At 40.3% G+C, this 26,755-nt stretch overlaps 1 protein-coding gene across 4 annotated transcripts in view; it reads left to right on the top strand.

Annotated features, from left to right (window-relative positions):
* The window catches only part of LOC133124234 (ecto-NOX disulfide-thiol exchanger 1-like), a 92,198-nt gene extending 65,731 nt beyond the window's left edge, over positions 1 to 26,467 (top strand). For 3 of the 4 annotated variants that reach the window (XM_061235239.1, XM_061235238.1, XM_061235237.1), the window contains exons 7-14: positions 3,627 to 3,733; positions 6,226 to 6,343; positions 10,907 to 11,091; positions 13,058 to 13,165; positions 17,841 to 17,894; positions 19,407 to 19,509; positions 22,443 to 22,528; positions 25,749 to 26,467. In XM_061235239.1, the coding sequence (XP_061091223.1) occupies positions 3,627 to 3,733; positions 6,226 to 6,343; positions 10,907 to 11,091; positions 13,058 to 13,165; positions 17,841 to 17,894; positions 19,407 to 19,509; positions 22,443 to 22,528; positions 25,749 to 25,880 (893 nt within the window). In that variant the 3' untranslated portion in view covers positions 25,881 to 26,467. The remainder of the gene's footprint in view (positions 1 to 3,626; positions 3,734 to 6,225; positions 6,344 to 10,906; positions 11,092 to 13,057; positions 13,166 to 17,840; positions 17,895 to 19,406; positions 19,510 to 22,442; positions 22,529 to 25,748) is intronic. The other variant, XM_061235240.1, reaches the window with a different exon arrangement.
* The last annotated feature ends 288 nt before the right edge of the window (positions 26,468 to 26,755 follow it).

Genomic DNA, 26,755 nt, shown 5'->3' with positions numbered 1-26,755 from the left:
CTGTACAGTTACCTTATTGAAATGCAGTGTTTATACTGAGCTGTAGATGGAAAATGGACATTTCAGTTTTATGCGCATATTTTTCATGCAGAAAAGGAAAACAGAATGAAATGCAGTCGATATGTTTTTGCTGAATCATTAATGGCCCCAGGCACTGATATAGGATGCAAAATGGAATATCAGAAGGTAGTGGAGTCTGGAGTAATTCTGGGAGTTTGTTAAAAGGCAATTTGCTCTCAGGAGTGTGACAGTTTTTGACTTAGTTCCATGGTGCTGTCAAACAAATAAAATATGCAGAAATATGTCCAGGATAATCAGAGAGAATTTTGAAAATGTAAGTCTAATTGATCACCCTACTTTTAGAACCGTTATGTGACAAGAAAATGAAACATGAAAATAACCTTAAGGCAACATTTTACTAAAGGTGGGGATATTTAAATAACAATATATTATTTTAAAATGTATAATTTCTAGCATTAAAGGGAATTTTCACCCTTTCTGAGATTTTACTTTACGTATCATGGAATATTCCGGCACAAATCTTTTTTTATTTCTCTCAGCCTGCCACTCAAGGTAAAATATTGCCATCTCAGTCCAGAAGGAAGTGTATCTGCAGGTGAAACTGTAAGTACTGTACTGAGCATCCGAGAGTCTCCAGGAAACAGAAAATACATATGCATTTAGGTACTCTCGACTGACCAGATATTGGGCTTCAACATTCTCTCACTTCATACCCTCCTTGAATTTGTATGCTTCTTAACTACAGGAGCTTGGTAACAGGATTTTCCAGTGCTATAGAGCTCCGGTAGTTGACGTCACACAATCTGCCTTGATCAAAACAACGCCAGTTTGGCAGGAATCCAAGAGCACCAGTGATTCAGCGCAATTATTTTCAGCATAGTTGTTACTTTGATTTTAAATGAATTACAGTATTGGCACCTTTGATAAATAGACGCGATACTGTCAACTAAGAAATACAGTTATTGACATAAGCTTTATTTTCAATGTTATTTTTAATTCAATGGAATCAACCAAAGTCTTACATTTTTCAAATAAAAAATGTATTTCCCAAAAAACAGGTTTCACAATTATTGGCACCACTGGTTTAATACTTTGTGCAAACACCCCTGGCAAAGAGTGTTTTCCTATAATTTATGATAAGTTTATAGAAGACATTTGGAGGGATTTTTGGCCAACCCTCCATGCAGAACTTAGAATCATTGATATCCTTGGGTATGCACCAATGAGCCCCCCTCTTCAGTTCAGACCACAGGGTTTTTATGAGGTTGTTGGGAGACTGAAATGGCCATTGCAGAATATGGTTGTTTTTTCACTTATTGTAACCTGTTCTGTGTGGATTGTGATGTATGTTTGGAGTCATTGCCCTGATGGACAATCTCCCTATGACCGAGTCTCAGCTAAATTCTGCCAAAATGTCCTGGTTGAATTCACTGTACCATTGCTCTTAAATAATGTCCCTGGACCACTGGAAGCAAAACATCAATGACACACCTTCCATTTTGGTCTCATTTGACCATAGCACTCTCTTCCAGTCATAATTCCAATGAGGTCTGGCAAACTCCAGATCCTTGGTCTTGTTTTTGTGCTCAGTAAACTCTGTCTTCGTTCCACCCTTCCAAAGAGTTGTTAGTTCATAAGAGGTGCCATTTTATGGTTCTTTTTCAGACTTGCTGACACCAAGATTGATAGTTATTTGGCTTTTCCTTTGCTGATGGATGACAATGGGGTTTTGCCTTTTAACTCATTTTTCTACTCTAGTGAAACAAGAAGTGATGGAAGGACACAATATTGTTCATTTCGACTGAAATGAACTAAATTAAGATTAAATTCTAATTTCACTTCGTTTCATTTTACAATAATTATTCAGGGTGACAATCATCAATTGTTTTCTGACAATAATTAGATTACTTTTACAAACATGATTGTAAATGTATTCAAATAAAAGTTTATAGTTTTCCTGTATTTTTCAACATAAGTGTTGTTTACTAAATGCGGCCATATTACTTCATTTTTATCAAGGGTGCCAATAATTCTGGAGCCCACTGTAGTTGGTGTGGCAAGGGATGTCACAACAAGAGGGGGCATGGAAAAGGGAGATGATCCTATAAGGCAAAATTAATGGATTTCCGGTATTTGTAACTACAGCTGACTGATTAACCTGATTAAGACAGCTATTTGTCATAGTGTTAGCTTTACAGGTAACCGTCCTTTCATTTTAGGTTAATGGGTGAAAATAACCCTTTTACACCAACAACCCATGTTTAACCGAATACAGAGTTTGTAGTAGCACTAACATTAAAACCGAGCTAGCATTACTGTCAGACAAACACTGTAGCCCTTATTCTGATGCTCACCGCTGCTAATGTCAGATGACACTTCCAATAACAACAGTGCAGTGTTCCAAAGGAACATTCAAAACAAATCCAGTCTTTGTCCAATTGTAGCCCTGAACAGAGTCACTGGAGGGAAGGTTTATCTGGCAACATAGACTCCCAGTGTTTTGAAGACCAAATTTCTGCACAATTCTCCAAACACTGCACATTTCATGACAAATAAATGCATATTTAGTTCCTGTTTTCTTTTCTATAAAAAACTTTGTCTGAAACACCTAGGCTATGTGATCTGTTTCAGCACATGATGATGAGGCAATGAAGCTTACCTGTGACAGGATGGGTCGGGGGGCTCACATCAATGACAGTGTTTTAGCGTCTCCGAGAGTCATTAAGCAACCACAATCATAAACCACATTCATCAGGAGAAAAACTGAATGGAGGTTAACTTATGCATTCAGCGGCCACCTCCCAATGTTTTGTTCGGAACACTGCGAGTCTACGTTAGTTAAAAATAGGTCAGGAACGTTCCCCTTTCTGTAGTTTCGATCGTTGTAAAAAACACCCCAGGAGCATGATAAGGCTTGCCAATATTTAGTCTGTCAGGTGTTTTAATGTACCGATCAATATCATTTTGATTGATGTGTGCTGTGCACTCCAAAGGTTTGAACGTGACACTGCCAATGCCATTCAGTTTCACTCATTTTGCCTGACAGTTTTACTGCCAAAATGGCGGCGTAAGCATAACTCATCACATGACGTCCAGTGCTCTATATTACAGTGCAAAACATCCATCTCCACAGTATTGTGCTTACTCATGTCTAGCAGTAATATTAATGAGATGCATTGAATTGAACACTTCTGCTTCAACAGCAGAGAGACAAATCTGTGACGATAAGAACACAGAGCTAAGGAGCCCTCCTAGACCAAAAAAATATATTTAAACACAGAAATCTGTACTCTCGGTTTTGCAATCCGTGTGTTCGGTTTGCCAATCCATACCCTTGTGTTTGGGTTGCCTTGGCAAAGCTGAGGGTACAGATTAGCAATATTAACATATGGATCGCAAAACCGAGAGTATGGATTTCCCCATAATTTAATGATGTTTTTTTTTAACCTTGGGTGTCTATGGGGGCTTCCTTCAGAGCTGAATATCTGGCGAGTCTAACGAATCTGCAGCTCAGGTTTCCTGGCTTCTCTGATGCTCGGTTGCCGGTGGTACGGAGCACCTGCATAAACGGCTTGTCTTGTCTGACTTCCCTACCCACCCACAAGTCGAGCAGATTACGGCTGTGTTCATCGCCGCCACCAGGCAAAAGGCATGGGACCATTTCTCAAAAGCGCAGCGCAGGAACATAGACATGTGGCGAAAGCAGTGTGAGGTTGGTACTCATTCTTTTACTTCCTGTCATGCCCGATTCCTCAGCCCAGCCCCCCCGACGCAGGCGGGCGTGTTCATGTGAAGATGTTTCATGTTCCCACCCCACCCTCAGCTCCCGGTGCCTGTCATGTCTTCTGCGCCGCGCAGACGAGAGGTTAGCGGGCGTCCGTGCGTCACGTCTCACTCCAGCTCGGGGCTCGAAGTGATGCGTTTCAGCCGCTCGCCAAATTTAACAGCTGTTTCTTCCCGGGGGATACATTTGGCGCTGCCATGGCAACGTTTGCTTGCTTGCTTGCTTGCGGGGTACAGGATGATAGCTATCGATGATGAGCTAAAATTAATTATTCATTGCAGGGGAGATTTGTCAGGGAGGTAATGATTGTCAGGGGGGAAACCGCTCTGTTCTTCATTGGCAGAATTATTCACCTTGTAGACTGGGGATGTTGTTTTCCGGATTGAATTAGAGCAGCTCAATACATCCCATGTTGAGTAGTCAATGTGTAGTCACGCACAATAAATAATAAATGCATGATCATACATTACAGTAACAGACTGATATGATAAATAGGTTTTGAGTGAATGCATTCAAACTTGTACTGTGGTTTTTCGTCTCCTATTTGAATATGTATGTCCTCTCTGGGCTAGCACTCTAAAACTTTTCACCGAGCACCTCTCTGAGGTGGCATATATGGACATGAATCTAGAGTAAAACAAAGTGCTCTTGCTGGACCCCAAAGTGACTGACAGTTGAATTGGCCAATAAGGAGAGGGGTGGAGTGGGATTATTGATTAGGTCCAGAGTACAGTATGATAATTTTGAATGTCAAAACCTTGTCATGTTCACATCTCAGATTTGGGTCAAATAATAATTGTAAATACTAGAAACTTTTTTTTTTACAGCAAATGTCATTCATGTGACTATACTGTATATTTAGTTTTAGTAATAGAATATTTCACTGAGAATCTTTCAGCTTTAAGATTTTACCAGCATTTAAAGTTATTCAAATACATATTTGACCCAAGTCTGTTACCCTTGTCAGCAGTGAATTCATGCAATTGAAAGGAACAATTTGCATTTTAGTCCTCAGTGCATCCAGAGGTAAGGCCATACTGTAAAGAAAGATGACTTTGCATGGATAATTCTTGCTGTTTCATTAATGTTGTAGTACTTCTGTGAAATACTGCAAATTGAGAAAATAGTTTGCTTGTATGGTGGGGCAATTTTATACTTGATTGACAGTTCTTGGGCTTTTCCCTTGCTGATGGATGACAAAGGGATTTAACATGCTTGTTACCTCATTTTTATACTCTAGTTGAACAAGAAGTGGTGGAATGACACAATATTGTTCCTTTAGAGAGAGATTAACTAAATTAAGTAAAATTGTAATTTCACTTTGTTTGATTTTATTTACAATAATTATTAGGGATAATTTTGTGGTTTGAAGAAATGAGATTAAAAAACATGAGAGTAAATGTATTGAAATAAAAGTATATAGTTTTCTGTATCATTGAACATAAAGATGTTATGGTTAGATATAGATCATTATCACTGTTTTTTACTATATGCAGCCTTTTTTCTTCATTTTCATTACGGGTGCCAATAATTCTGGAGCCCACTGTATCTTATCAAAGTACAACTATTTCTTCAGAGCTTATCCTTTAACATAAAGCTGGTGTTGGAAGTAAGTGTGTGTGATTTGGACTTCTTTATGACAGATAGGCCCTTAACTCAGATTTGCAGTATTGGGAATACATTGAGGTTATACACACTCCCATGCCCTGGGAGACCACGTTCCTGTGTGTGGTAGTTATAATATACTCTGCTTACCTGTTCACAGTGTGTGATCTGTACCGTGACATTTGGAGGAGCTCGTTTTTATTTTTTTCAGTGACAGTCGTTAGCTGTCAAGCTAGCTGTGATAGATGCCTCTGCCAGTGGTTTCTCCTCAGTTTTATCACCCAAATTCAGTTTATTTTTTATCTCCATTGTTTTCTTTTTTTGACTCTTTTAATTTATTACTTGGTGTAATTGAGAAAAATAATAGAAAAAAGGAACAATTAGCTTTGCTGAAATGGGAAAACAAATGTGTAAGCTTGGATAATATAAGCCTGCCATGTCTGAATGGTCTTAGTTCAAACAGCATAGCTAGGTTTATATATTTATGAATAACAGTATGCATGAACCTGAAAGCACGCACACTATTTATAGATGTTTAAGTGTCATTTTTATTGCTACATTATGAGAGTTTAAAGATTTGGAAAGTAAAACATAAACGCAAAAAAAATATTAAAACAAACAGGCAATTCATATTCTAGAAACTCAAAATTTCATAAATGATCTATTCAGGGGAGCTCATGTCTTATTATGGGGAGCTAAGCTCCCTCTGGCTCCCCGTAGATTGCACCCTGCCTGTTTACAATGTTCTTTCTTTGTTTACCTCATTGTTCATTTTGAGTAATGGTTCAATAGAAAACGTGGTTCTGCTTTTGTAGGAGCTGAGGAACGCGCACAGTGAAGAGATCATGGGTATACGACGGGAGGAAGAGATGGACATGTCTGACAATGATGATGATGAAAATCCCTGCAAGAAAATGCGATTAGATGACTCAGGTAATCGCTGGCAAATAATCCACACAGACAACTCTAAGGCTGAGATGCAATCAACAGAATCATGGTTTTTGACCTGAATAACACCTTCCCCTGCATTATTTCAGTGAACATTTTTTCATAGGCTGCTGATAAATTAAGGAAAACAAATCATGCATTTGTGTGACAACTCTCAATTTGAGGTATTCTTCTCTGAATGGAATTTTGTCTTGAAGACTCTTGAAAACGCATTTAGTTTTCCTTTTGCATATTCTCTAATGTAAATATTGCTCAGTGCTTGTTGCTTGTATTGGAGAAATATATTTTTTCCCAAATTCCCAAAACTATTGCTTCTGCAATATCCTTGTAACAATATCCAGTGGAGAAGTGATAAGAGCACAATAATTCCCTTTGCCAAGGGACCTTGGTCTTTAGCTCAGGTGGCTAATTGTACCTCTTGCTGTGTGGTGGGGTTCGCTTGGGACAAGGTACCGTGGACCTGAGACTGTCCATAAAATGTCCATAAACTAAGAGAAACGTCATTCATTTATGGAAAATGTCTGTCTGTCTGTCTTCGGAAAATGTCTGGGTATATTGAAAAAAGGTCTTGGTCTATGGAGAACTGCCCTCAGTCCATGCAAATTTATTTTGTGACATCGACTACTGAAAGGTCAACTAATACAGTTTGACTGAGAGTTTGTAAGTTGCCTTGTTTAACGAGGGTGATGCTGATTATGAAAGAGGCTGACAAATGGGCAATGTGACTGTGCCTTTTATTTTAGAAAGCCAGTTCAGTTAAGTTGCAACATTAATGTCTTCCTTATGAGACATTAATGTGGCAATAATCCAAATCGGCAATGATAATAATTAAATGCTCGACAAATCCTGGGTCTGTATGATTTGCTAACTCCCTCTTTTCCTCCTACCTAATGTTATATTCAGTAAACATGGACAATCCTGAGAGATGTATCCTTTTGTCGAACATCTTAATGTTGCATGTTCTGCTAAAGTAAAATTGTCTGGTTTTGGGGTTGAGTCATCAACATCCCAAATTATTGTTGCGTTTTTATTTATATAATACAAAAGACTGTGACAAAACAGCATTGACATATTATTAAATATGATTCTCTGCTAGCGAGAACAGCAGTTTAGATGCGTATCAGTGTCTTATTTGCAAAACAGGGCAATAAAACTCCAGCCTCCACCTTGCCATGCTCACTGTTTATAACCCTCACCTCACCACAAACTCAGACAATAAGAGGCATATTATAACAATGCTTGATACCATTTATCTAGATCAAAAAATCCTGTTCCAATATAAGAATATAAATATACAATTCAGAAGTTGCATGAATAAACATTTTTTTCTGAGCTCACTTTTATTGCACGTCCGGCCAATACATTTGGTAGAAATATGTTTGTTTTGCTAATTATTATTATTATTATACAGATATATTTATGGAACCAAATAACCCACCTGGTTATGAAGCTACGACTGTTTTCTCACTAATGTTGAAGTTTATTTCGTAATCCGTTCAGCCATTGTCAAGAGAACAATATATTTGCTGGGCACCGAACTAATCTACAGCATGGCACACTTTGTGTATGGGGTTTCCTATCCTGAAGCTTAGCAGAATGCATAGCAGAATGAACAGATATACAGATGTGCCTAATTACAGGATTTGGACTGGGTATAGATGTAAACCTGTAATTGTACTGGCTAATGGAGCTAAAAGGGCTCTGCTTAACCTAATTTTTAAATAAAGTTACATTTTAAATGTGATGCAGATATGTTAGGAAGCGTTGAGTAATCCTTTTTTGAGAGAATTTTGAACAATGTGAATTAAGAGAATGAAACATGCGAAGGTTGTGAAGGTTATATTATATTCTGATCACCGCTGCCTGGTTGACACTGCCGAGTACAAGTTCATCTGTACTGAAGTGTTTCCTCAAATTGTTGAAGGTTACTTCCGGTTCCAGGCTACGCTCAAGGGAAGATCTATGGCAACTCCTCTGAATTATAAACAAACAGAGCGGCACCCATGAAGATAACAGTGGATAGCTAACTAGTCACAAAATAGCAATGCTATACTGTTGAACACACACTCAATTACTACCTCTGCAATAACTTTAATGTGGCTAACATTAGCTAGCTAGCTTGCCAACGTGGCTACACGTGGCCACACAGTGACTATGTTGTTATTTTCAACAGTTTCATGCTGCTGCTAACGAATCCATCGATTTTTTTTACATTGACGAAAGGACTTTTCCCCTTGACCAACAAATGTTTTCCGTGGACTGAAGGATGTTTTCATAGACCAAGGGCCATTTTCCATAGGCCGAGGGCTTTTTTACATACACCCATGGTCGTTTTCCACAGACCAGCGGATAGTCCATGGACTGATGGACAATTTCATTGGACTGATGGATGTTTTACTGAAATGTTGTTTCTGGTCCACCATACAAAGGTTCAAAACAGCTGACCTACCCCTTATATATAATGTTACTGCTACTACTAATTTCTACTTGCTTTCAACTTCTCCTGCATCCATAACTGCAATTACAATTAAAAACAATTGTAATGATTATTTAATTATAACTGAAATAATTCAACAATATTGATTCCATGTTTTTTTATATAGGCATACTCTGTATATGTTTTTTGTTTTTTTACCATAACACACAGGCTCAGAATGCTAGAGAAAGCATTTGTAATGGCAATAAGAAATATCTATCAGCTCAGATGAAATGTCTCCTCAGACAAACTACAGCAACCAAAGCTATTCAGCAGTCCTCCAAATCAATTATGGTTCAACCCCCAACTGAAATTTATTTTCATGCCTCTTAAAATGACAGCTGCATTGCCTCATTTTGACAGTTGTGCCTAAAATATGATTCTGGGTTCGAACATTGTGGGAGGAGGGAAAACAACAGCTATCTCTTCTTCCAGTGAAATGATAAACAAGACATTTTTAAAGGCATGCTTATTTTTTGGTAGGCCAAAAATCAATCGGATCATCCCATTCTAGTAACAGGCTGTTAATAGCTTTGGCCCAATGCCATAGCTGCTGATGAGTGACTTTAATGTTCAGTCGAATTTCAAAACAGCATAGTCTAGGCATTGTGTATATTTTCTGGGGGTGTATTCTTACAAGGGATGTATGTAAATCTTTGTGTGTATTTTTGCATTTAAGCGTGTACTACTCATGCATCAAGTGCATATGTTGGCATGTGTTTGCATATCTACATCCATGAGTGTGTGGGAGTGTGTCTAAATTTGTGAGTGTGTACATATATGCAAGTGTGAGTGTGTAAAATTAGAATAATGTGATATATTTGCATAACAGAACTGCTATGTCTATACAATTTCTGAAATAGAATAGCTGAAATCATGGTTTCTTGTGTGTGGATTTATGTAACTGAAGGCAAGTGACCGGATTGTGCTGTACCATTTTATATTTTCAGAGTTGGCGCTTTCAGGGCTGTCTTGGCTTGAGATTAAATGCTCCCCTCCGAAATAAATTGTATTTTTAGCGTGAGATGCATTACCCTCACAATTTGATGGTGTGAGACAGAGCCTAAAAGTTTGAGTCTCACGGCAAAAGCGTGAGAGTTGCCAACTCTTTTTTTGGTTAATTGTTATAGCACCGTCAGACCCAGTGTGAAGATCTCTATATTGTCCTAAGCAATTCAGTTTGAGTCTTTGTTCTCAATCTCCAGAACCATATATCAGACCTGGGTCAACTGTTCTGGATTCAAATACTTTTCTGTGCTCAATTGATCTTGCTTGGTGCAATTGAACCAACCAAGAGGACCAGAAGGCGGGGTTTTCACTTTTTAAGAGTATTTCATAGGTTTCTGTACATGAAAGCTCAGTAAAGCGTAAATTATTTTCATCCAAAGCACATTTAGAACAGGCATGCTAGATAGCTGCATAGGGCCCCATGCCAGAACTGGGCCCAGATAGAGTGATGAAAAAGATTTTGCAACAAATTTTGATCACAGATATATAAAATATTTTTCAATAAGCTACTCAAAAACTTCCAGTTCATTGCATTCAGATCACTAGCCGTTTGGTGCTACATCACTGTTTGCAAAGTCAAGAGCCTCTTCTCGAGTTAATCTAGCTCAGTGCTTTCAGGAGCGGCTAAAACGGGAGAAAAGGAACATGAAAAGGCAAAAAAGCAAAAGCAAAAATATGCAATGGAGAAGTTCCTCTCGCCTGGCGTGTTGAAAAGTGAAGTTAACACGTTGTTTTTGGAAACTTTACATTTTACAAAATATGAAATGATGGTTAAAAGTGTGTGTGCTTTTTCTTTGCATTTAAAAAATAATAAATTGTGTAAGAGGCTATAACAGAAGAGAATGTTGATACAGTACACTGGGATAAAACATGGTCAAGTGCGGGAGCATTTGGTGAGGAGGAAGGCCTGAAAAAGAATGCTTGCCTCGTGTCATCCGGCCATTTAATCCAACCATGACTACAAGACATTAAGTAAAGTTTCAACATATTCTTATCATCCAAAAAACGATAGGAGGCCTCTGGAGGAAATTGATTGATTGTAATGGTTCTCTGCTGACGTGTAGGCCTGGAGGTGCAGACCTACGCTCTGCGGGAGGAGAACGACAGCCTACGCTGGCAGCTGGACGCCTACAGGAACGAGGTGGAGCTGCTGAAGCAGGAGCAGGGCAAGGCTTACCGCAGCGAGGACGACCACACCCAGGAACACCATCACCACGTGCTGCAGCAGACCCTGCATAACATGCAGCAGGTACCTCTCCACAAATCCAGCTAAACCAGCTTGACCATCTTGAAAATTGAGCTGGTCATAAGCTGGTCTAGCTGGGTATGAGCCAGTCAACCATGTCTGTTTCCAAAAATACTGTAGCCAAACTGTCAAACCATGTTGAGCTGGGAGCTGGTTTGAACTGGCCAACCAGCTACCAGCTATTTCAGCTTCAGCTGTTTTTTTCAGCTGGGAGATCCTCTTCAGCAGCGCTACTCAACTCCACGTCCTGTGGGCCGCAGTGTCTTCAGGCATTTGCTTCAACCTTGCGCTACACCACCTGATTTCTCAAATTAGCTTATCTGTGTGAAATCAGGTAGTGTAACACACGGTAGGAGCAAATACCAACAGAACATGCAGCCCGGGGTCCTCAATCTTATTCAGAAAGGGCCAGTGTTGGTGCAGGCTTTTGTTCCAACCAGGCAGTTACACACCTGATGTACGTTCAAGACAGCAAATACAGGGAACTATATTTGCACCATACAAATACCGTTGAAGAATTTTAAATAAACATTCCATTTAGTTTGCCACCAATGCCTATTTAGTCAAATGTATGACACTTAGATCTATGCTATTCTTCTGTTTTAATACTTGCTCCACTTGAAGCATGAAATTCATTCTGCGCTCAGATTTTCGCCTTGTTGAATCTATTATTATCTTAAGATACCACGTTATATCATAGTCTAGGCTACAACTCTTAACAATTAGGGGTGATATCTTGAGCAGACATTAATTTGAAAACATGAATTTTAACGTGGGACAAAATCAATTTTGTGTCTGTACATTTTAATATAAACTGAAAGAAGGCAGGAGGGCATTACTAATTGTTCCAGTTTATGCAATGGGCTGTTCCGTGAAGTCTTCTCTTACTCACACCTGAGTGTGCTGTGAATTCAACTGAGATCAGCACCCAAGAATTTTGCTTACTCTGTGCTAAAAAATGGCCTTAGCGCTGTTATGCATAGCACTTAGGTCATACTTTTTGGTGATAATTCTTATGAGTAATTCTGAGTGGCTTTACACATACAGCCCCAGGGCTGGTATGTATAAACCCGCTTAGAGTAACTGAAAACAAAAATGAGAAGACTCTGTGGGTCTCCAGAAACAGTGCTGAGAATGCGGAGCAGGCCATATGGTTAGTCTGCAGAATCTCCACCACTCAGTACTTTGGCACTCTTAGATCCTAGGATACACTTGAAAAGCTCTTTCTTGATGCACTATTCTCAATGTTGCCTGTGATTTCAGTGATGCTAATGCTGGCGCTACAAACCGCAAACATTTTTTTCATCTGGTTTAATGCACTATAATGTGTCGGTCCTGCTTCTTCAGTAGTTTTTCTTTCTGTGGTGCATTAGAAAGTTTCTCCCTTTATTGTGTGCTTGTGGCGTGTGAACATTCTAAAGCTTGAAGATTTAGTCTCATTTAGTCATAATCACACTCATTGACACATACACAGTTTTTGCATTTTACCCATGATGTTTTTCTCTCTTTTTTTCATCAAAGATAATAAAGCATATATTATCTTTATCCTTGCTAATGCATAACTGCACAGTAAAATGTTCAGTGTTTAATTGTGTTCAGTGTGGTCCCATTTGGACTCTTATAAATGTATACATTTTACTCTAGTGTCTATACTACTTCCGGTTTCATCCTTGCTCATACAAGTTTTGAATATATATGATCATTAAATATGTTCCTGACTTTTTTTCTCATTGTTTCCACGTCAGACCTGGGTAAAATACATAATTGTTTCGGAATACTTTTCTATGCTTTACTAAGCCTGCCAGGTATTGAAACCGATGCAATACCTGCCTTCTGGTCTGGTTGCCTAAATTGCGCCAGGCAAGATCAATCAAGCAGAGAAAAGTATTTGAATCCAAAACAATTACATTACAGTTCTGCTCCATGTACAGTATATAACCCAGCACTCTGGCTTCTGCTCTCTTTCAAGCAACTGCTGGGCCTCCAGGCGGAGTTGAAGAGGAAGGAGCTGGAGCTGGAGCAGGCCAGAGATCAACAGATGAGCCTGGAGGGGGAACTCAGCGCTCTGAGGGAGACGGTGAGAGACCAGCCGACGAGGGTCCAGTGAGCCAATCAAAAACAGCAATGCTATGATCTGCCCCCACCGGGCTGATATCAAATCAGAAGCGTTGTAACATGGGAGAAGTTACTTACTCCTTCAACTCCTCTGGAATAGGTAACTGGTAACTGGAATAGTTACCTGGACTCCAATCACGTTTTAGACACATCTCAAGGATAATCTCAACCACAATTTGGAGTGCCGCAGCAAAGGGTCTGAATACTTATGTAAATTAGAGATTTCAGTTTTAGATTTTTACATTTGCAAAAATCTCTAAAAACATGTTTTCACTTTGTCATTATGCGTTATTGAGTGTAGATTGAAAGGCAAAAAGTGAAGGGATCTGAATACTTTCTGTAGCCACTTTATATCCATAAGAAATGGTTTCCATTACTGTAACTGAATTAGAAGTGATGACATCAACTTGCGTGAATCAAAATCCCATAGAGCACAGTTTATATACACTCATTGAGCACTTTATTAGTACCTACTTAATCATGTGATTATCTAATCAGCAAATCTTGTGGTAGCAGTGCAATACATAAAATCATGCAGATACAGGTCAGGAGCTTCAGTTAATATTCACATCAGAATAGGCAAAAATGTGATCTTGAGTGATTTGTGGCATGAATGTTGATGCCAAACAGGCTGGCTGGATCTCCTGGGATTTTCACACGCAGCAGTCTTTAGAGTTTACTCAGAATGATGTGTAAAACAAAGAAACATCCAGTGAGCCACTGTTCTGTGGATAGAAACGCCTTGTTGATGAGAGAGGTCAATGGAGAATGGCCAGACTGGTTTGAGCTGACAGAAAACCTAAGGTATCTGTACAACTGCGGTAAACAGAAAAGCATCTCAGAATGCACAACACGTCGAACCTTGAGGCGGATGGGCTACAACAGCAGAAGACCATGTCAGGTCCCACTTCTGTCTGACCTGGTCTGATGAATCTCGATTTCTGCTGAGGCATACAGATTGTAGGGTCAGAATTTGCCACCAGCAGCATGAATCCATGGACCCAACCTGCCTTGTGTCAACAGTCTAGGCTGTTGGTGGTGGTGTAATGGTGTGGGGAATGGTTGGTTAATACCAATCAATCATCGCTTGAATGCCACAGCCAATTTCAGTATTGTTGTTGACCGTGTCCATCCCTTCATGGTCACAATGTCCCCATGTTCTAATGGCTACTTCCAGCATGATAATGCACTGGATAATGTCACAAACTACAAGTCGTCTCAAAGCGGTTTCATAAACATGACAACGAGTTCAGTGTTCTTCAGTGGCCCTCCCAGTCACCAGATCTGAATCCAATGACCTTTGGGACATGGCAGAACGGGAGATTTGCAGCATGTACCCCTGCATTGGTGTTTTAGGTATTTATTTATTTATTTTGAACAAATATTCATTGTTTTTTGCAGCTTAACAAAACTCACAGTCAAACACAGCCAAGATTCACAAATGACAGTAAACAAAATAGACAAAAATACCTTTACTTTAGTGGAGTTGCAGAGAAAAATTTACACAAACAAATATAGCTGCTAGACAACTAATAGACAGCTCATATAATCCCTACGTAAAATATAAAAATTATACAATTCACAACAGGTGTTTGATACCATCTATAGCCTGGGCCCAGGCATTTAACTTTGAAGATTTAGCAGTATTGATTTGGGCAGTAGATCTCTCCAAAACAAGGTCTAAATAGTAATGCAGCCATATCGACCGAAGATTTGGCCCCAAGTCTACCCATCCTTTTAAAATGGTTTTCTTAGTTGTAGTTAAAGCCGCCAAATATATATGTCTCTTCGACTGTTTTAAATGAATCTGTGAATCATCTGCAAAATGTCACAGGCTGGGAGACATCTGCAGATCCTTATATAGTAATTTGGATAAGATTAGTATAACATAAATCCAGAGCTATAGGAATATACATTCCCAAAACATGTGCATAAATCTTCCAACTGCACCAAAAGAACATCTATTGCATTACTTATCATCTGTAAGTTTCATTTGAAAAATGTGATATTGGATAAACCAATCTGCCCAGTTCTTGGATGAGAGCAGTATATTTTCCCAAATATTGTCCCAACTGGCAATCTATTGCAAGCTCCTTTCCCTTATTAATGTTACAGGAAGAGATGTGTTATCCCGAGAAAGACATTGGAAATCGTGATTGAATTCGCAAAGTTTGTATGTGTATGTCTCCTCTCGGTAATAATTTGAAGATACTTTTGTTCTTGGAACTTGCAGCTTTGTCTCCTCCAAAATCACTGTTTTTATCTGAGCTAACAAGAGCTTGTTATACAGAAAGACTAGTCCCCTAGTCAAATTATATAAGCGCAGAGCCTCGGCTAAGGGATGGGAACCCAGGGGAGGCACGCCATAGGCTTTTAATGCAGCACATAATCTTAAATAAAGAAAGAAGGAAGAGCCCAGAAGGGAGTACACATCTCTTTCATATCCTGAAAGGAGAGTAAACCTTCAAAAATATCTGAAAAATAAAGGGTTTGGAATAAAGTTATTATTCCAAATAGGTGAGAGTTTGCCCAGGTAGACATTGACGTTGATTATGACGTTTCCATACATGATAATCAAGCTTATGCAAAGTGAGAGACATTTATGCCTATGCTTAATGCTTGAAAAGTGGAGTTCTTGGATACATACTGGTTTAATGAAGGCCTCTTCGATAGATCACCATGAGATTTGAGAATTAGGGGCCAGCCAAATTAAGAGGGGTCGTAGCTGACAGGACCAATTGTGAAACTTTATCTGCCAGTATCGGTTGCTGTAAGGTTGTAAAACGTATTCTAGACCGTTTCTTGCTCCAGATAAAGTTCCTACACAAAGTATCTAAATCACAAAATACATTTTCAGTGGTTTTAGAGGAAGCACGGAAAATAAGTAGTTTATATGTGGTAAGAAAAATCAAAGGAGACCATTTTGCGAGATACAATTTAGCTTCTTCCAGTGTTGCCAAAACGTTTTCTTCACTGATTAAGTTCTACTTGGGTTGAATTTTTGAATTTTGATCCCAAGGTATGAAAAGCCAGAAGGCTGTATCTGTATTGGAAAAGATGTTAGACGTGATGTTAGCTTGGCAGCAGTATGCAGCGGCATCAGAATGGACTTAGCTGAAGTAATTTTATAACCTCAGAATGATCCGAATTCTTCAAATATCTGGTGTTTTATCTTGATGGTGAAAGTGGGAGCATAGAGACACATTGCACACATTGCATCACAATACATTTAATAATTTAGCGCGTACATTTATCCCAAGGGACTTACAAAAGTCCAAACAAAAAGGTTGTGCAAAGTGCAGAGTGAATATCAAGCTATCAGAGTCAGAACTGATAGTAGGAGTCATTGCTAGATTTGCCATGTCCCACAAGGATTTAAATTTAGCACATGCCTTTTTCCAGAGGGGGTTTAAAAAGGGCATGACAAAAGTGTCTAATAAAGCATGTGACCCACAATGACTCAAATTTGCACTACAATTAATATAATCTTGGCTCCTATGGGAGCCTCAGAATAATCCTTGTGAGGTTCCCATGGACACTGGATTAGCACACTGACTAATGATAAAATTACTGGTTAATTTGTGCCACTGAAAATTTGTGCCCATCCATCTGCTACACTGCACACAAAAGGAGTCTATATATTCCTCATAGTTTGCAGTTCTATGCACCCATACACACAAAAAATAGATTGACATTTACAATCAAAACAACAACTACGGTCATGTATGGAGACCAGCAGCAAGGGGAAATGAGCAGTCAGTAGGGCATAGGAGCACTTTGAGTGGCAGGTAAGTAGATGTCATCCACCATTTGATTGATGCCTTTTTGAGTGCAAACATTTGACGACAAAAACAAGCTAACCCCATATTATATGCATTTCTCAATAAGCGTGTAAACAATTCTGAAGTAGTACTCAGGCTCAGACAATGGTATGTGCTACAGCTGCTGACACAAATAAAATATAAAGGAACTGTTAAAGTCAGTTGACAGCATGCGTGGGGTCATAGATGAGTCAACAGATGGCACTGACAATTATGTTTTGCATGTTTTATTTGTTTATTTTTTAATTACTTCTCATTTACTTCGCAAGTTACTTGTTGATAACAGAGCAAGGTACATACGTATCTACCAGTTAAACTCCTACAGAACATATGCAAACTTAGATACCATTCCCATTATTCTGAATAGCTTTCTTTGCATCATTTGTGCAGACAATTTATCCATACTTTTCATGTGTGTAGGCTACTGTGCAACGATTAAAGAAAAACACTGTATAAATATGTCTGTAGTTGTAGTAACTGAAGTGACTGCAGAATGTATGGGAATATTGCTGTCAATCATCGTTACGGTGCAATTGACTTATCGACATTGATAACTGGGGAGGTGTAGTATGATAATTGTCTAACATATGTGATCAGAGAAGGCTCTAATGAGATTTAATGTGGAGGGATGACAGAAATGCAAGTGAGAAAACTGCTTTGAAAATAATGCTGACCCTAGTCATTACATAATTATCTAAGATAACTTGAATTGTCATGCCAATTTCATGTTGTGTGGAATCAATCTTTCATATGCGCATCAGAACCCTATTGCGACTGGCTCACTGACTGCCTGTTATATTATTTCTCTGTTATTAGCTTCTGAATGGCCTGGAAGCTACAGAGATGAGCTCCACAGAGGGGCCTGAGAAGGTAAGACTGCCCCTCTTACCAGAAGGGCAGGAGACAACCATGCCTGATTCAATTACATAATTGTTTTGGATCCAAATACTTTACTACACGTTGCTGAGCTTAAAGTCCAGATATGAACTGGTCATACCATGTTGAGTATGGAGCTGTTCAACCAGCTACTAGCTTTTTAAAAACCTAGCTTGAGCTGTTTTTTTCAGCTGGGTGGTGTATTGAAATACTAAAAAAAATTGCAACCAGGCAAGCTCAGTCCAGCACAGAAAATATTTGAATAAGTAATTATTCCGAATTAAGTAATTGACCGAAGTCTGGAGACAACGCGGCAGATTCTATAAGCCCAGCAGATACTTAACTCTGCAACAATCTAACTTCATGATTCTGAAAATTCAGGCGCATGTCCAAGGGCAACACTGCAGTGAAGGACGTTCCATTCCGTGATATAGCAAAGGAAATTCCTACTACCAGTCCAAGTCTCCTGTCGGAGAGTAGGAATGCAGGATCTAAATGAGGCTTTGGAATCTGTGGCGATGCTCAAATCAGACCGGGACGCTCTTCTCATTGGAAATTGTTATTGAATTTGTGAACAGTTTGTATGTGGATGTCTTTTCTCAGTAATAATTTCAAAATACTTTTTTGTTGTTGGAAGTTGCAGATTTGTCTCCTCCAAAGTCACAGTTTTCATCTGAGCTAACAAGAGCTCAAGCTCAAGGTTACTGGTTCTGTTTGTACTTGTTTTGTACAGCCCCCCACCCCATCCCTGGTGGAAGTAACCAGGATAGAAAGCCACATTACTGCCTTAACCTTGCCTTCCTTCTGAAAGTCATGGATGTACTTCCCAGATCCTTTTAGATTGATTGTGGTTCCCAGAGGAATGGCAAAAAGCACTTTGCTATTTCAGTGCCCCGCGTAACTCCCATCTGGAGTTCTCCACATGAGTAGGGTTTAAACTTTTAACCCCGGATCCAGTCCAAGGTGTAGCTCTGCGCTGAACATACTACAGGCCTGCATTAAAATTGATCGCATGGGATGGAGCTGGCAGGCATCACCCAATGTAAAGCCGCTTCATGCACACTAATGCACGGCCAGTTGGGGTAGCACCCGGGGGGGTTTGTGCGGGCTGCCATAGGGAACGAACAAAGAAAACAGCCCTATGGAGATAGCGCACTCTCTTAGCGTTCCAGAGATGCTACACGGCTTCACTGTGTGTTTGATTTGACTTGTAACTTTAATGAGTTTTTTTTCTCCATTGATTCACAAGGAAGACAGCAATTACAAAGTGCAAAGAACCCAGTACAAAGCAGTTCAGTGTGTGTCTGCGTGTGCATATGTGTATGTGTGTGTGTGTGTAAGAGATAGAGAGACAGAAAGAGAGAAATGTGTTTGGCGTATAATTTGATGTCTTCATCTGTACATGCTTGTGCCAGTGTGCATGCAAGTGTGCATGTGTGGAAGTCTGAGAATGTGTTTCTGTACTGTATAGTTCATATGGTGAGCTCTGTCCCTGTGTGTCTGCAGGCAGTGAATGGGTGCATGGTGGTATCCTGTCACACTCAGGAAAACAGCATGGAGGCCTTAGTCCGTGGCCCTCTGAGGTCGGAGAAGGAGGCCCTGTTGCTTGGTAATCATGCGTCGTCTCTGCACTTGGCCTTTTGATCTCTACATCTACACTCTACACAGCATGCCCATCTGTAGGGGGTACGAAAGAAGAGATCCGGAGGGTTTTTTGAGTGTTGCTCTGGCAGAAAATGGAGAAGTAGTATGTCAGGGGCAGGGACCGAAGAACCAATCGTAGACTCGGAATGAAGTGACACGGCAGGCTTTTAATACAGGTTGACAGAACAGGGTCAAGGAATGGCAGAAACAGGACAATGCAGGAATAAACAGAGTTTGTAGTCAAGTCCAGGCACGGGTCAGAATCCAAGTGAAGGTACAGGGGATCAGGCAGGTGGATGTCGAAGCCAGGGGATCAAGACGGTAGGGCTGGAGTCGGACAAAGAAGGGTGCTGGAGGATAGGTCCAGGGCACAGAGGGAGGTCCAGGTGAGTGAGGGTCGGATCCGGGGTAAGGCAGAGAAGCATGCAGGTGGCAGGACGAGAAACCAAAACATGCAGGGCAAAGAACAGGCAGGTAACAGAACAGGGAAGCAGAGGCTAGAACCACTGGGAACAAGCAAACAAAACAAAACAAAACCTGCACAGAACAACGAAACAGGCAGGCATTTATGCTACACTAACGACGGGACAATGAGAAGAGACATTTACCAGAGAAAATACATACATGGTGTGGGGGTGGAGACAAGTAACTGGGAGAAAGGGAAAACAGGAACACAGAGAACACACAAATGGGGAAACGGAAAATAACTAAGACAGAGGACATGACAAGGAAAACATGAAACTGAACATAGAACAAACAAATACATAAAACAGGGAAATGAAGAGATGACAAGAATAAGGCACAATGGCAGGGAAAGTGACAGTATAAGGCAGCTCTACTCAACTCCACGTCCTGTGGGCCGCAGGGTCTGCAGGCATTTGCTTCAACTGTGCGCTACACCACCTGATTTCACTAATTAGCTTATTATCTGAACCAAGCAGGTTAAATAATTGGTGGTGTAGCGCATGGTCAGAGCAAAGGCCTGCAGATACTGCGGCCCGCAGGACGAGGAGTTGAGTAGCACCGGTATAAGGGTTCTTCGGCAGACTGGAGTGAGCAGTTTGAGAGGCTGTTGAATTAAACCCCTTTGTTATGCTGCTGTCCAGTGATGGCCTCTAATCTGTACACACACACACACACACACACACTTGTACGTACGCACACACACACACACACATGCACACACGCACGCCCACACACACACGCTCACACATGGCTGTCCTATGTCCTGCGGCTACATGCACCACTGCTGCCGCCTTGTTCGGTGAGAGAAACTCCAGTTTGCGAGAACCAAGGAGCAAGAGGCAGACTCAAAGCCCCTCAGCCAGAACGAGAGAAAAGGGAAAACTCATTTCCAGAGAAAAAGAGCGAAGAGTCAGTAAAACACAAATGACAAATTTCTCTAGTCTCTGCCCCCAGTCCCAGAACTGCTATTCTTTACTCAGGACACAAACAACCTCAAGGATTCATTTGTATTAGCTGCCTGGTGATACATACCATCCTACGTACTGTATAAATAGATACATCTATTTCATTTCCATCTATTCCCTGATTTTGTCTGTGGAAAACAAATATACAGGCTTAACGCCGATGAAAGATAAGGCTGCACGAATGGCTTCATAGTGGTGTGTTAAAATGCAGTCGCAAGTGCCAGTAATTACACAAACAATCGATCGTGTACAAATAATGATGTTTTTACTCCAGGAGCACTGTGAAGCAAGATAGCGCCAATCAGCGGATTAGCAACAGCTAAACGCTATAGGGCAGAGTTGAGCCAAACGTTAGCGCCAGTGTCGAGGCTGCTGCTGCGTTCCTCATTTTAAAATTAGTCCTGGCACCTTCACGTCACCTAATCACCTCCTCCCCACCCCCGTTCCCTCCTCGAGCTGGAGGAAGTGGCGGTGCGTGAAAGTAGGTCTCAGGGAGGGAATTGAATTAGGTTCTCCTGTAATTGTCAGTGTTACGGCATATAAATCAAGGAAATAAATATTGGCTTGCCGCTCTCAGGAGATAGGACTGTGCTCCCTCCCTGCGTCCAGCAATGTGGCATTACCCTTCTGGGACCTCTCCAGTGTAATGAGCTTAAGTGGCTTCTTTCTGCTCGGTCAGCAACGTTAGGACCGTGCGTGGACCGTATTATTTTGTGCCCGGTCGATGGCGCACGGCTCCCAACCCATCACATCAAACTCAAACTCTATTCGAGTTAAAGATGTTTAAACAAAGCCCATATTTCAGTTAAGTACACAACAGAATGGGTACTGTTAATCATTCAGATATGTGCAGTCAAACCCCGCATTTCAGTCAGACACACAATCACATTGGGTTAATCAGCTACCAGATGTTTTTTTTCATCATAGTTGTCAAACCCTATATTTCAGTAGCATACTCAGTAAGTTATCCTTATGTTTCTGTCACAGACAGAATTAAAGCTCCTGTATTTCATTCAAAGGCACAGCCAAAAAAAGACCTGTGTTTCAATCACATAGCCATTTGATCAAACCCTGCAATTCAGTCGCAGACAAATTGAAAGTCTTTATTCACTCAAAAACACTTTAAACCAGTGGTCTCCATTCCTGGTCCTGGAGAGCCACAGGGTGTGCTGGCTTTTTTTGTGATTCAGGACTTAATTGATCAATGAAAGCAGTTGATTTCACAGTTAACTCACCTCACCTGGTTTCTTGAGTTTGAATTGGTTGCTGCTATTAAGGCAAAATCAAAAACCAGCAGACCCTGCGGCTGTTCAGGACCAGGAATGAAGGTCACTGCTTTAAACCAAGTCCATATTTCAGTCAGACTCATTCAGTCATACCCTATATATGTATCTGCCAGATACTTTAAATCAAGCCCTGCATTTGAATCACAGAAATGCTCGGTCACAGCCTGCTTCTTCTTCCGCAGGGATAATATCTACCTTCCTCCACGTCCACCCCTTTGGAGCTAACATAGAGTATCTGTGGTCATACATTCAAAGACTGGACGCAAAGGTAAACCTGCATACTTTAACTACACTTATTTGGATAAACCTAAAATTCGTTCACCTATATGTTTTAGGTTTTCCCAATTTCTAAATTTTAGGTTCATTCTAATTCAAACAAACTCAGCCCAGTCTCATGGAATATAAGAATGTACTTTTTTTGCAGAACGAAGACTACATTCCCACAGGTACACTTTGCTGCAGTGTTAAAACAAAATGTCCACTAGAGGTGGTAACTTAAGGAATTAACATTTATTATTAACATTTACGAGCATTTATTAAATCCTCCGGAACTTCATTTTAAAGTATACAATAGACTAGTTGGCATCATGTGGTGGCTGTTAGAATTTAACAACAGAACATAAGATAATGAAAAAACATTTGAAAGACTTTCCTTAGACCCTCCTGCTTGATTAATTTCGATGTAATATAGTTTGTTGTATTTATGGCAAGCAGTCCGATATATTATTGCATAACTGTGGTTTTTGAAAACCGATCGCAAACTGGAGAAGCTAACATGCTAACTGCTCAATTAAACCACTACTCTAAACCAGTGGAGTTGTCTTGCCCATCACCTGAGCATAAGTGCTCAGTAATTTCTGTAGTAATTTAAGGTCTAAATTTAATTTCAAAACTGCAGCAAAAATCCCTGTGATAGCGTAATCTTCCATCTTCTAAAAAGTGCTCAGAGGTATATTTATCATGAGACTGGGTAGAACAAATTGATGTAAAATTTTTAGATTTATCCAGCTAAGCATTTTAAAAAAAATGTTTGATGTAGCAACATTTACAGAAATGTAAATGGTTGGCATTTATATAGCACCTTTATCCAAAGCACTGTACAATTGATGCTTCTCATTCACCCATTCATACACACACTCACAGCGATTGGCTGCCATGCAAGGCGCCGACCAGCTCGTCGACCAGCTGACTTGCCTACCACTGTCAGAACAGCAGAATCCCTCCCCCTATTTCGACGCGGACTCAAAACTCTACCTTTGTCCTCCCTCCTGATTTCCCCTGCCCCTCCTTTCTGAGATCCCTATCCTTGTCTAACCCCCCCCCCCCCCCAAAAAAATAAATAAAAATAAACTTCTGATGACAACTATGTTTAGAACAGCATTTCCTGTGTATTTTGCTAGTTTCTGGATGTGATGCTTTGACTTATGGTAGAACCTATGCACTTGTAAGTCGCTTTGGATTAAAAGCGTCTGCCAAATGACTAAAATGTAAATGTCAGGAGCATTTTGGGGTTAGGTGTCTTGCGCAGGGACACTTCGACACAGCCCGGGCGGGGGATCGAACCGGCAACCCTCCGACTGCCAGACAACTGCTCTTACTGCCTGAGCCATGTCGCCCCACAATGTCATTGCGCTTTTGGTTTTGTTCTTTTGCTGGATAAAAATGTTTATTAATGTACATTGCATTGTCAACATCAACAATGGTAAAATATCCCCATATTTTAAAAGGTACAGGGCTGCGTTTCCCCATGCTAATATTAAGCAGCCTGTCAATCAGCCATGTATCTACTGATTATCTACACACTATAAAGCAACTAAATGCTAGTGCATTTAGATAAACAATGTGTATTCTAGACCTGGGTCAAATTGTTCTGGATTCAAACACATTTCTACACTTTACTGAGCTTGTTTGGTGTATTTGAACTGACAAAATGGTCTTAAAAACTGCAAACCCTACCTGCTGGTCCCCCTGGTTGTCTCAATTGCTTCAGGCAACGTCAATTGAGCACAGAAAAGTATTTGAATCCAAAGCAATTACATGTTTGACCCAGGTCTGTTCAAATGTATATATTTAACCTAGTTAATTTATCAGTCACCGTCTGATGTGAAATTCCCAAAAAGTATGTGCATGAGTTACATGGGCTCCTGACAGTCCAGAGGGACTTGATCTTTTTACCTCAGACTGACGGATAATGAAGCCACGCTACATCCATTTTTCACATCAAAACTACAAAGCTACCAGTAATTCTGGGGAGCTTTCCGAAAGACTGTCATCTCTCAATGTGTACAATTCTCTTGAGCAGAAGACATCCCAGCAAGTCTCACTGCTACAAAGAACATTCTGCTCATTATTTTGCACATCATTGTCAGAACTGCCTCAGTTTTTTTAAAAGTAAAAAAAAAACTTTTCATCTTTTCTACCTCTGTTTTGAGGTTTGTTTGACGCTGTGATGATCTTCTTCTCACATTTCTATGATGATCTGCCAGACATTTTACACTGTAATACTAGATTGAATGACATTATCCGTTTGGATCATTTTGAACTGAGACCTCATTCAATTGTCAGCAGTAATGTGCTCAGTGAATGATGTACAGACATGAGGATCAATTGTACAGATGTAAACTACGTATTTATATGTGTTCCTGCTTGAACACCAGATTTCCCATTGGAAAAGGACTGGATGTATCTTTTTTAGCAAAGCAATACAGGTTCTGCTGTTGGCTCTGGAGTGTAAAAACTTGATTACAAGGCTAGTTTCCCAATCAATAAGCCACACACTCTCCCCAAGAGTAGTCTTCCCCTTGATAAGGTGGCATGATATCCAGAAACGCGTACAGCCATCTGAGAACAGGGGTTCCCATCCTTGTTTCACAAGCTGAAAAGCAGTATGCATGCATGCCGTAGACAATGGCCGCATCTGAAATTGCATACTATCTTACTTACTATTACTATTTAGGATGTCAAAATAGTATTACTATGTACAAAACCATAGCTGTATAAATGAGTGTGCTAAAGCTACCTGGATGCCACACAACATTTGGTGAAATATGAAAGTGTGCAAACACTGGACACTATGCTGGCACATGTATCCCATAGTGCATTGCACTAGGTGATGACCCAGGCAAATAGAAGGGTGGTGTTCAAACCAAAACAATGGTGAAAGTGTTGAACAATTTAAATGGCAGTATGACCTTTAACTAAGCAGAACATCCTCAAAATCAATGGATATATTTATGTTTCAAATCTTTCCTTACACAAAGGCACATCAACTAGCCGCTGTCGCCAACACGCATTGTGTTTAAAGTGGCGGCGTTCTATGACCGCATCGAATGTCTGAAAATCCATCTTACATTTTGCATTGTGTACTACATCCACCTTATGCACGCCAAATGATAGTCTACATGTATAATGCGTAGTGTGTAGTGTTTGATTTTGGATGCAGCCAGTGTGCTTGTCCTCCTGAACATATCCTATGACACACTCCTCAGGTCTCAGCGGCTGAGCTGGAACGGCTAATGATCCGGCTGCCCCGCATGTTCAAGCAGGAGTTCAGCGGTGTGGGAGCCACTCTGGAAAAACGCTGGAAGTTCTGCGGCTTTGAGGGCATCCAGTCCATGTGAGGCCCTTGGCGGGGGCGACACACTTGCAGGGAGGGGAAGGCTCCGTGTGATAACCCCATGGAAACCTTTTGAGACTCTGAGGGCAGAAAATGGAAACCAGGATGCCAGGACAAATACTTTGTTATCATACTCAGAATGGATTCCTTTGAACTGCAGGCTGATTGCATAACATTTCCGTCTAAGACACGGTTCCGCCTTGCTTGGGAGAGACTTCTGAAGCATGCAAATGCTTTGAGGCAAGTCTTCACAGTTTTAAAATTATATTTTTTGTGCCCTTTACCAAAAACTGAAAACAGTCAGTACATTTCCGAGGGATTTTTTCCTTGCCGATAAATTCCTTCTCCTTGAGATCAGTGCTTCAGCACTGCAGACGCACTCTGTCCAACTTGTGATGTGATCCGGTTTGGAATGCGCATATTTACCCAGGACGTGTCATTTTTTTGATCATTCGGGATGCGAACCATCTCTTTTCTTCCTTTTACTGTATGCTAAGTATGTAATATACATTCTGTTTGTGTTCAGTTTGTTGTTAAGTATAGTATCCACATGTGTAAATTATTTTTAACAAATAAAGGTTTTTATTCAAACTCTTTTGACTGCTTTATTCCATGATCACTGAATGTGATCAGCACTGATTAAGATACTCATTATTTTCTGTCTCATTTTCTGATTGGACAAGGGTCCAGTGACCAGTGACCTATTACAATGCAAAATGTCCATTGCCACTGGAACATCCTTTAGTACATTTTCAAAAGATGCTTAGAATTTGAATGTTTTGGCTTCAATGAAGACAGGAGACAAAAAAATTGGTTCTTACTGAGAGGTATAACTAAGTAATTACACATTAAAAGAGAAAATCTGTCAAAACTGATTTT

The sequence above is a fragment of the Conger conger genome, chromosome 3, assembly GCF_963514075.1.
Source record: "Conger conger chromosome 3, fConCon1.1, whole genome shotgun sequence".
Classification (NCBI taxonomy): domain Eukaryota; kingdom Metazoa; phylum Chordata; class Actinopteri; order Anguilliformes; family Congridae; genus Conger; species Conger conger.
This window is presented reverse-complemented; position numbering and strand designations above follow the sequence as displayed.